The sequence below is a fragment of the Barbus barbus genome, assembly GCF_936440315.1.
Source record: "Barbus barbus genome assembly, chromosome: 47".
NCBI classification, from domain to species: domain Eukaryota; kingdom Metazoa; phylum Chordata; class Actinopteri; order Cypriniformes; family Cyprinidae; genus Barbus; species Barbus barbus.
In genome coordinates this window covers 15,235,894-15,247,905 of record NC_136725.1, presented here as the reverse complement: position 1 = coordinate 15,247,905, position 12,012 = coordinate 15,235,894, and the positions used below count along the sequence as shown (strand labels likewise).

General features: G+C 35.7%; 1 protein-coding gene across 1 annotated transcript; it reads left to right on the top strand.

The window, feature by feature from the left end:
- The first annotated feature begins 9,645 nt into the window (after nucleotides 1-9,645).
- LOC306865699 (C-C motif chemokine 19-like) lies at nucleotides 9,646-11,236 on the top strand. Its single transcript, XM_079410451.1, has 4 exons — nucleotides 9,646-9,801; nucleotides 10,046-10,166; nucleotides 10,265-10,377; nucleotides 10,832-11,236. The coding sequence occupies exons 1-4, from the start codon at nucleotides 9,723-9,725 to the stop codon at nucleotides 10,852-10,854; spliced, it is 336 nt and encodes a 111-aa protein (XP_079266577.1). The 5' UTR covers nucleotides 9,646-9,722; the 3' UTR covers nucleotides 10,855-11,236.
- The last annotated feature ends 776 nt before the right edge of the window (nucleotides 11,237-12,012 follow it).

Below are 12,012 nucleotides of genomic sequence, written 5' to 3'. Positions count from 1 at the left end.
AGCCAAAAATGGAGTCACCTTTTGGAGAATTCAGGAGCTTGCTTTTAATTTTTTAGTAGTAGTAATGGTCTGGAGGTAATCAGGCTCATATAACAGAAAATAAATTAAAGCAATATTCCCAAGAAAACATGCTTTGGTTTAGACCTTTTGAATAGCAATTAAAAATTCATATTAAGTAGGGATGCAATGAATAAAATTCCCATTTAAAAAAATTTGACACTAATTGTGACATGCATGTATAAACACACGCACACATATGGCAGCTGTGAAAATAAATCTGCATTGTTTATCTTTCTTTCATTCAAAAAAATTCACAAAATGCCAACCTATCATTGAAGTAAAACAATTGAAAGTGGGGGGAAAATCTCATTGTGAAATAAATCTCTAGTTCATGCTGGCCACAATTATTGGCACCCAATTATTGCAACATCCTTTTTCCCAGGGTAACAACTCTGAGTTTTCTCCTATAATGCCTGAATAGTTTGGGGAACACCTGATAAGAGATCAGAGACCATTTTCTTCATACAGAATCTCTCCAGCTCCTTCATATTCACAGCTCCATGTTAGTGAAATTTGATAGAATCCATGATGCCACGCATCTGAACAAGATGTTCAGGACCTCTGGCAGAAAAACAGGCCCAAAATATTAAAGATCCAGCTGTATATTTAACCGTGGACATGGGGTACTTTTTAATTTTTGTTTTTTTATCCCTGTTAGTACCAAAATCATCTTGTGGGTTTGCTGCCAAAAAGCTCTTTTTTCAGTTTCATCTGACCAAAAAAGCCAGTGCCATTTGAAGTTCCAGTCGTGTCTGACAACTGATATTTATAATCCTGGAACAGGAGGTCATACGTCAGAGATATTTTACTCATAAGAATTTCTAGGGGTGCCAATAATTGTGGCCAACATTCATTGGAGAAAAACATTTATTTCATCATGAGATTTTCTCCCCACTTTCAATTGTTTTACTTCAATGACAGGTTAAAATATTGTGATTTTTTTTGAGTGAAAGATTAAAAGGATAAACAATGCAGATTTATTTTCACAGCCACCTTTGCTCATATTTATCAAGGGTGCCTATATTAGTGGAGGGCACTGTATACATACATACAGTGGATATTAAAAGTCTACACACCCCTGTTAAAATGACAGGTTTCTGTGATGTAAAAAAATGAGACCAAGATAAATAATTTCAGAACTTTTTCCACCTTTAATGTAAACTATAATCTGTACAACTCAATTAAAAACAAACTGAAAACTTTTAGGAAAGGTGGAGTAAAAATAAAAAACTAAAATAATGTGGTTGCATAAGTGTGCACACCCTTAAACTAATTCATCTTCAGCTTTCCAGCAGAAGCCTGAAGGTTTTGTGCCAATATTGACTGGTATTTGGAACTGTTCATAATTCCCGCCTCCTTGACTAAGGCCCCAGTTCCAGCTGAAGAAAAAGCCACCACCATGCGGTTACATTTATTGCACTGTGGGTATGGTGTTCCTTTGGTGATGTGCAGTGTTGTTTTTGTGCCAAACAAACCTTTTAGAATTATGGCCAAAAAGTTCAACCTTGGTTTCATCAGACCATAACACATTTTTCCAATGTGTTATGGTTTTTGCAAAATCTAGTCGGGCTTGGGTGTTTTTCTTGCCACTCTACCCCATAGCCCAGACATTTGAAGAATATGGGAGATTGTTGTCATATGTGCTACAGAGCCAGTACTTACCAGAAATTCCTGCAGCTCCTTTAATGTTGCTGTAGGCCTCTTGGCAGCCTCACTGACCAGATTTCTTCTCATCTTTTCATCAATTTTGGAGAGACATCCAGTGCTTGGTAATTTCACTGTTGCGCCATATTTTCTCCACATGATGATGACTGTCTTCACTGTGTTCCATGGTTTATCTAATGCCTTTGAAATTCTTTTGTACACTTCTCCTGACTGATACCTTTTAACAATGAGATCCCTCTGATGCTTTGGAAGCTCTCTGCGGACCATGGCTTTTGCTGTAAGATGCAACTAAGAAAATGTCAGGAAAATCATACTAGAACAGCTAAACTTTATTTGGGTTTCATCAGAGCCACTTTAAATGATGGCAGGTGTGTACTGACTCCGATTTGACACGAGTTTGAATGGGATTGCATAATTGAACTGAACACAGCACATCCTTAGTTATAAGAGGGTGTGCACACTTATGCAACCGCATTATTTTATTTTTTTATTTTTACTCCACCTTTCCTAAAAGATTTCAGTTCGTTTTTTTTTTATTTAGTTGTACAGGTTATAGTTTACATTAAAGGTGGAAAAAGTTCTGAAATTATCTTGGTTTCATTATTTACATCACAGAAACCTGGTATTTTAACAGGGGTGTATAGACTTTTTATATCCACTGTACATTTACATATATATATATATATATATATATTACTGTTCCAATACTTTTGGAGGGAACTGTATATGTATGCTAAGAAGTTCAGCACTTTTAGAGTTTCATCCCTCTATCTGATGTGACCATAAATATTGGAACAGTTGCCTCACAGGTCTTTCTAAGTGATCAGCTGTGTCCTATTTGCATTAATTCTTCAGATATTAAAAGCAGGGAATGTGTCGTATCAGTTATATCCATTACTTCTGTATTCTGAATCTTGCATTCGATGATGACACAAACCAGGAGGAAGATGAGGGAGCTGACTTTGAGAGAAAAGCAGGCAATTTGGAAGTCAATTAGAGCTATAGCAAAAACAAAGGGCATGGAGAAATCACGAGTTTGGAAACCACCAGCTACACCAGCAACCAACAATTACCTGATCGGCTGAGAAAACAACAGTAGTTGATGACAGACAAATCATAAAAGCTGTGAAAATGAATCCTAAAAGACGAGTCTGTAAAATCAGCAACAACTTCCAGAAACTGTCCTCAGGAGACTTTGACACAGAATTACAGATGCTACACAGCAAGATGCAAACCTCTGACCAGCACCAAAAATAGAAAGGCAAGATTAGAGTTCGCAAAAAAGCACAAAGGTGAGCCAGAAGAGTTTTGGAACTGTGTTTATGGACCAATGAGACAAAGATGAACCTTTATCTAAGTGATGGGAAATCAAAAATGTGGAGAAAAAAAGGGAACTGCAAATGATCCCAAGCATACAGCCTCATCTGTAAAGCATGGTGGAGGTGGTGTCATGGCATGGGCATGCATGGCTGTCTCTGGAACAGGCCCTCTCAACTTTACTGATGACTTAATGTATGATGACAGTAGCAGAATGAATTTGGAAGGGTACAAAACCATCTTGCCTACCAATATTCAAGAAAATGCCACCAGATTCTTTGGGAAGTGCTTCATATTGCATCAGGACAATGACCCAAAACACCCTGCCAGTTCAGTCAAGAGTTCATTGTTGAACTGTTGAACTCTAAAAGTGCTGTTCTTTTTATTTGGTAAAACATGTATGTGTTGAAACAACTAAAGATCAAATGTGACATTCTGTAGTTTTGTCTCATATTCATCTTTTAATCATATTTGCAAATGTCTTGATTCCACAGCCAACAGAGCAATTTAGTTTTAACTGTTCCAATACTTATGGAAGGGACTGTATATATATATATATATATATATATATATATATACACAGTATATATATATACAGTATATATATATATATATATATATATATATATATATATACACACACAAACATACATATATACACACACATACATACATATACAGTATATTCATGTTTCTTCATAGCAGGAATGACCTATTATGTTTCTGTTTTTGATCACTGATCACATTGCAGAAACACAACCAAAACCAAACCAGGTTATTTATTTAAAAAATCATCAGTGCTTTCCCCACCAGTTTAGTTTTGTTTGTTACACGTGATAGCAATGTAAAAATAGAATCAAAACAAAACAAATTTTCCACCCCTACAAAACACAATTAGCCAAACAGGTGGACACCCTTTGTGCTCTACATAAAAGTAGGAAATACTTGTTCGTCATGTTAAGAAATGACCCATGACCATCTGTGACGGGAACATAAAAAAACTAATCTTACGGACTTTCCAGAGTGTCCTTTGTCCCTGAACTACAATAGATCTCATATCATAGCAGCTCACTGCACAAACACAAAGAACAGATTCAAAACAAGGAAACTCGAAAGTCTAAGTACATTTTATCAAAGAAACGACTCGCTGAGCATAACTGTAAACTTGCAAGGTCCATTTAGCTGTTCATCTCAGAAATTCCTTTAGCCATTCTGAATTCCTTTAATATAAGACCTCAGGTTCAGTCTGTGTTGTGGGTGCAAAGTCTGATCGGAATATCCTGCTTATCTTAAAGATTTATAAAATCCTGCTGATAGGTATGCATGACTTCTTGAAAACGTCCCTCCCACGTAACCTAACCTGGCAGTCAAAAGGGGATTTCTGCAGCAATGGCTCGATTCCGATCATGGCGATCATGCTGTTGTCAGTTAATATTTATCTTTATCGTTATCTGTAGACTAGGGTGGCCATTTGCATAATACCAAAAAAGAAGACACTTTGCAGTATTTGTAAAGCCAGGACAAAAAATAAATAAGTAACCCAAAAACAAAATTTGAATGAATGAATAAATAAACTACTTTATATTTGAAACTAAGACCACCAGTAGGTCTTACTGAGTGAGTCATTGATTCGATTAATTTAAAATGGCTGATTCATTCAGAAATCAAGCAAATGACTTGCTGATTTTAGAGCTGTGTGCTATCATACTGTTTCTGCCATAAAACATGCTAAAAATTGATGTATACTGCAATGTAGTTTCAAATTTAGTGACCGTCTTAGTGAATGGCTTATTGAATCAGTGACTCACACTATTCGCTCAAAAATGGATGAAATGCAGCCAGACAGTTCATACTGAAAATATTATTTGAAATGTACATAACTTAATATTAACTTTAATAATAATGTTAACTTTGCTGTAACTAATGCTTTTGTAATAGAAAATAGCATTTAACTTTACCCAGGACACATACTAGTAATTGTATGTGTAAGGTTTGCACCTACGTGACACTGGAAGACATTAAAACTCATTAGCTTCAGGGCATCAACGATAAGAATCAAACGTTTTGGAGACCTGTAGATTTCTGTGGTAAGTTTATCTTGTACGGATTCCAGACAGATCTGGCAACTGTACAACCTAACTGCGGGAAGAGGCTTTTTTTTCCCCATTGAAGGAACGTAAATTTGAGCCTCTAGTATAAACAAGCGCTTTGAGTCGTGGGCGAGCCTATGCAAAGAAGACGAATCTTTGCCATTCATCATGAGCACAATGAGTTGAACCTCCAAGCGTTTTGTTACTAGAGCCTCTTGGAAGTTAAATAATTTTCACCAATTACTAACCGCAAATATTTCATAACCCCCACTCTGAAGTTATGACAAGTCTGTATATGTTGATAGAGGACAGATAAAACATCTCTTTCAAATCTACATCTGTTCTCAGTGTAAATGAAAACCAACTATTGTACAACAGCAGATGATAAAAATCATATAAATACTGATGAAAGAAACTAGCATGTTACATAACACAATTATTGTATAACTGGATAAATGTTATAATGTTATACAAATATTTTATTAGTAATACTAACCCAGTGATTTTAAGGTCAAGTGCCTTCAGCATCAAAATAATAATTTTTATTAAAAATAATGAAAATGCAGTTCATTAATACACTTACTTCAATACACATTTTCTATGATGAGCATTTTACCATTTCTAAAATTATTATTTTTTGGGTGGCCTGAAGTCAAAATTAAAAATGAAGGGAGAAAACCATAAAGTTCTTGAAAATGCAAGTTGCATGCTTGAATGAATATATATATATATATATATATATATATATATATATATATATATACATATACATATACAGTGCCCTCCATAAGTATTGGAACAGTAAAGACAAAATTGCTCTGTTGGCTGTGGAGTCAAGACATTTGCAAATATGATTAAAAGATGAATGTGAGACAAATCTATAGAATGTCACATTTTATTATTAGCAGTTTCAACACATACATGTTTTACCAAATAAAAAGAACAGCACTTTTAGAGTTCATCCCACTCATTGATGTGAGCATAAGTATTGGGACAGTTGAACATAAGGCAGATATAAAAGATTAAAAGCTATTATTTAGTTGCAGATCCCTTGCGCACAATCATAGCAGTGAGTCTGTGACCCATAGACATCACCAGACGCTTGGTCTCATCCTTTGAAATACTTTTCCCAGCCTTTAATGCAGCCAGTTCCAATTGTTTCTTGTTTTGGGGAGTTTCTGCCTTTACTCTCCTCTTCAGCTGGTGAAATTCATGTTCAATCAGATTTAAATCTGGAGATTGATTTGAGCAATCTAAGACTTTCCATTTCTTTGCCCTTATAAACTCCTTGACTGAACTGGCAGGGTGTTTTGGGTCATTTTCCTGATGCAATATGAAGCACTTCCCAATGAATCTGGTGGCATTTTCTTGACTATTGGTAGGCAAGATGGTTTTGTACCCTTCCAAATTCATTCTGCTACTGTCATCATACATTAAGTCATCAGTAAAGTTGAGAGGGCCTGTTCCAGAGGCAGCCATGCATGCCCATGTCATGACAACACCTCCACCATGCTTTACAGATGAGGCTGTATGCTTGGGATCATTTGCAGTTCCCTTTTTTTCTCCACATTTTTGCTTTCCCATCACTTAGATAAAGGTTCATCTTTGTCTCATCTGTAAATAACCAGTTCCAAAACTCTTCTGGCTCACCTTTGTGCTTTTTTGCAAACTCTAATCTTGCCTTTCTATTTTTGGTGCTGGTCAGAGGTTTGCATCTTACTGTGTAGCATCTGTAATTCTGTGTCAAAGTCTCCTGAGGACAGTAGATTGTCAGAGCATCACCCCAGCTTTCTGGAAGTTGTTGGTGATTTTACAGACACGTCTTTTAGGGTTCATTCACGAGTCTCAGGTCCGGCATGGATTGTAGGTTTGTAGGTGGGGGGAGTGAATAACTAACACTCTCTCCACTCTCAATACCATGACTGAGGTGAGACCCTTGAGCAAGGCACCAAACCCCCAACTGCTACCCAGGCGCCGCAGCATTGGCTGCCCACTGCTCCGGGTGTATGTTCACTACTGTGTGTACACTTGGATGGGTTAAATGCAGAGCACAAATTCCGAGTAGGGGCCACCCCCCCTTTTTTTTCAATTGATACGACACATTCCCTTCTTTTAATATCTGAAGAATTAATGCAACAGGACACAGCTGATCACTTAGAAAGACCTGTGAGGCAACTGTTCCAGTACTCATGCTCACATCAGATAGAGGGATGAAACTCTAAAAGTGCTGAACTTCTTAGCTGGTAAAACATCTATGTTGAATCACCCAATAATAAAATGTGACATTCTGTAGTTTTGTCTCATATTCATCTTTTAATCATATTTGTAAATGTCTTGACTCCACAGCCAACGGAGCAATTTTGTCTTTACTGTTCCAATACTTTTGGAGGGCTCTGTATATCTGTCAAATGATTAATCGTGATTAATTGCATCCAAAATAAATACATAATATTGTTTACATAATATGTGTACTGTTTATTTATGTATATAAATACACACATACAGTATATATTTTGAAAATATGTACATGTATATACATTTATATATTTATATTATTATGTTATATTATATATAAATATATAGCTAATTGTTCTTAAATATATGCTTGCATGTGTTTGTATTTATATATAGATATTAAATATACACAGTACACACTCATATATTATGTAAACAAAAACGTTTTATTTTGGATGTGATTAATCGTTTGACAGCACTTGCCACACATGGTGCTGTAACATGCGCAAAAAAAAAAAAAAAAATAGAGAAATTTTGTCTAGCCTTCAATTAGTTTTGATTGTCTGTAATTTCCTTATCACCTCCTTATCAGACAAAGCAGCTTGATCACTGCTTGATTACCTCTGGACCTGCTGAAGTTACTGCTGCCCAGGTGGAAGTGAGCCATCACATAGGAAGTGACATGGCATGTGGCTCATTCCCTGACAATCTTGAAGTAATGAGTGAAAACTGAATGCAGCTGTAGTTAGAAATCAAACTGCTTGAACTCAATAGAGGATCAAAGTCATCTGCTCCCCTCTTCACGCTTCATTAGAGCTCAAAAGATACACTCAGATTCACAGCACAGAATGAAGAACTGGCTGTGTGTGGAGCTACAGCCCTTTTTTTTTTTTTTTACAGATTTTAGTTTTATTAACACATCTTCGTAATTAACACATCTCCGAGGCCCTCAGACATTTTGCTGGCTGTATTCCATGCATATATTTTGCGGCCACATGTAAATGCATGCCTGAAACATAACACTGCAGTATTGCCAAAACACAGGAACACAGGCCATTTCTGTGCACACTTCAGCTGCTCTGAGAGAAACGTAGAATACAAATCTGTAAATGAATGATAATTCTAACAGTAGAATAAAAATACAGGTAGTCAGCAATGCTATTAAAAAATACTAAGCAAGTTACATCATAATCTTCCAAAATCATTCATTGCTTACCTGTTGGCAACAGCAGGTATGTGCTCATGCAGCTTTTATGTTGGGTTACAACCAAAAACCACATGAACTGCCACATTAGTAGTGCTGTCAATCAAACAACTTGTGGTTTGGTGAGAATTTGTCAGCTTTGATAATAAATATGTTCCTTTCATAAGAGTTAATATGTTACATACGAGTCATTAACCATGATGACTATAACTGGTATATCATCTCATCAGATATCCTATGCAAAGTGTGTTAATATGGTTACTCAGATATTGCAGACATTGACTGGCCAGATATATGCAGATAGGGGCAGTTACAAACCTCAGTGCAGGTTTTTTTGGTGGGTTGAATATTTTATTTTATTTTTTTATCCCGGACGAGCCCCCCCCATTTATGTTACATCTCCAAGGCAGTTAAGGGTATAAGAGACAATTTAGCATAAAATAAATAAACCCCAGGTCTTTTAACCCTGGTATGCTGGTATAAAAAGAATTAAGGACAAAAGAGGTACAATAAATATTATTATTATTATTTTATTTTGTTTTATTTAATAAGGTAATTTAATTTCAAAGTATTTGAACCCCCTCACAAATCAGTGTGGAAACTTGAGCAACTGTGAATTCAGTCCATATCTACATGCACTTTTTAAAAAAGGGATTTAAATATTTTATTTTAAGTACTTTAATTCACTCAAAAATCATTGGGGACACTTCTGATTAAAAGGCACACAAAATCTAAAAATTAGTTACTTCACACTATTAGCACTTAGTAGAATTTAAGCAACATCTAATTTGTCCCAAGGCCACTTATGTGCAACCTGTTCCCTCCAGCTATGAATGACATTGGCTAATACGACTTTACTTTCACCACGTTTGTTTCTCATGAGGCAGTGACACTGATAAGCACATTTCAAAAGCCCAGAAAACATGTCGAAACTTTCCCTCCAGTTCACATGAAGGATCCCTTGGCAGGCGCCACTATATCCAGTCAACAAAGAAGGTGAAAGGGTTCTTTTAAGAGGGATGGAGTTACAGGAAACTGCTACCTTAAAGCATAAAGAAAGTGAAAGTTTGTGAAGAAGCATATAAAGGGCGTGCAAGCAGCGGTGAGGCACATATCTGCTGCAGGTGAACGAACACATACAGAGGGACAAAATGATGTTCTCTAACGCTCTGACATTATGGACAGGTGCTCTGCTTATATTGAGCATCAGTCTATGGAGCTGTACAACAGGTGAGTCAAAATATACAATTATTTAGCAATATACTTCTGCAAGAGGTTTAAATGAATCTGTTTGAAATTTATTTGAACTTAAAAATGTAGTGTTTTTTACAATATGCATATTCAATATACAATATACAATATTCTTTTACTTTACTTTCTGCAAATATTATCTCTTAATTTAAATGATTTTTTTTGGGTGAGCCTGTTGATGTTGCTAATGGTTAACATTCTGTGCACTGTTTAACTATCATAGCTCAGAACGATGGAGCAGCGGATTGTTGTTTAACCACCAGCGACCGGCGCATTCCGCAGAGGGTGGTGACGTCCTTCACCATTCAGACTGGTGATGGAGCCTGCAGAATTCCTGCCACTATGTAAGTCGCATTACACGCATTTCAAAATGCCTCCAAAGTGCCGCAGACTTCAAGGTGTATTTGAGTTTGCATATTTAAATATGAATGAATTTCCACAGATTTGTCACAAAGAAGGGCTTGAAGCTCTGTGCACCATTTCCAAGTGAGAATAAATGGGTGAGAAATCTGATCGACTACATACTAACAGGACCTGTGCCCAAAAAACCTAGAGGTAAGTGTTTGTAGGTATTTCATCATCAAGACTTGGTACTTAAAAAAATATAAATGTACATGCATGCTTTTTAGTTTTGTTTGCATAACATAAGATAATATTTAGAATACAACACCTAGCAACATCATAGAACACTTCAAACACAGCATAACATTTATTTACAACATAATATAACAACAAAAATAGTGTAGAAGATGGCAACATTTTGAACACAAAGTCACAGTAATGTTTAGAAAATAATATAAAAACAACACATTTAGAACAACATATAACATGACATGACATAACATAACATGACATAACATAAAATTATATAATATTTAGGCAACATGAAATAACAATTTTGAACATTACATAACAAAACAACAAATCACATAAAATAACGTTTAGAACATAAACAAAACATTACATGAAACAACATTTATAACATATTCTTTTTTCTCTTTTCTTACAGGAAAGAAGCACAGACAACAGTAAACCATCACAGATTATCCAGGTCCAGCCTGCTCTCACTTTACACACATGATCCTGGAACAGATACCTGATATTAAATACTTAATAGTAAATACTCATTCTCAGGTTTGCTACATGAGGAGCAGATCAAGTGAATCTACTGTCATAGGAATAAGCTTTACGAGATGTGAACTATTTTTGAAATGTGAACCCTTCCCCCACTGGCCTACATGAAGAGATTTTAAGCTAACTAATTTCTAATTTCCATCACTTGTTGTTGAGTTTGTTATTCTGTCTACTTGTATAAAGTTACTGTTTCCTGAGCCACTGAATAAGAATATTTTGTTTTCTATATTTTTACGTTGTATTTCGGAATATAAATAAAAGCTTTTACATTTTAAATATGACATCTGTGTGCATGATTTTTTAGTTACAGAAAAAAAAACAAGTATCTAAAATGAACAAATTACCTTAAAAATCATTCTTTCAATCAAAATAACTAAATATATATTTGTCCCATTTAAAAAGAAAAGGTATTGTTGCAGGAACTACAGGGATTATGTCTAGCAGATGTTCTATATCTAATGTTGTTGTGATTATAAAGAGGTCCCGACTTTCACACATGCTCTGCATCTAAAGTTACACTCAGCATACACATTAGGAGAGCGTAAGCAGCTGAAGTGACCTTTAAAATGGTTATTTGCATAGGAAGCATTTAACCTCTAGACTATAATCAAAGGGTATTCAAGCCTGTTTGACATCTATAATCTCTAAGCAGTGCCACCATTGATTATATAATAGTTCTAAATAATACACCACACACTTAAGCAGTGCATCATTTGGCCATTTCCAAACTGCAATATGAGCACTCTCCCTACAGGAAAATAAAGTCATATCAAGTCACTTTATATCTGTTGAGATTGTCATACAATATATTGTTTGAAACCATAAAAAGCGCAACATTTAAACAATTATATGACCATTCTGTTGTGAATAGATTGCCATATCAGCTCTATGCATGTGGTAGGTGAACACTGACTGTGTTTCATATTGCCGTCACTGTCATCTCATCAGCTGGGCGGTAATCCAGACCATTGCTCTCAGCTGTGAGATGAAAGTGCAGATGATTCCAGTTTTCTGAAGGATTAGGAGAAAGTTTTACCCCAAGGACAGCAGCGCTGT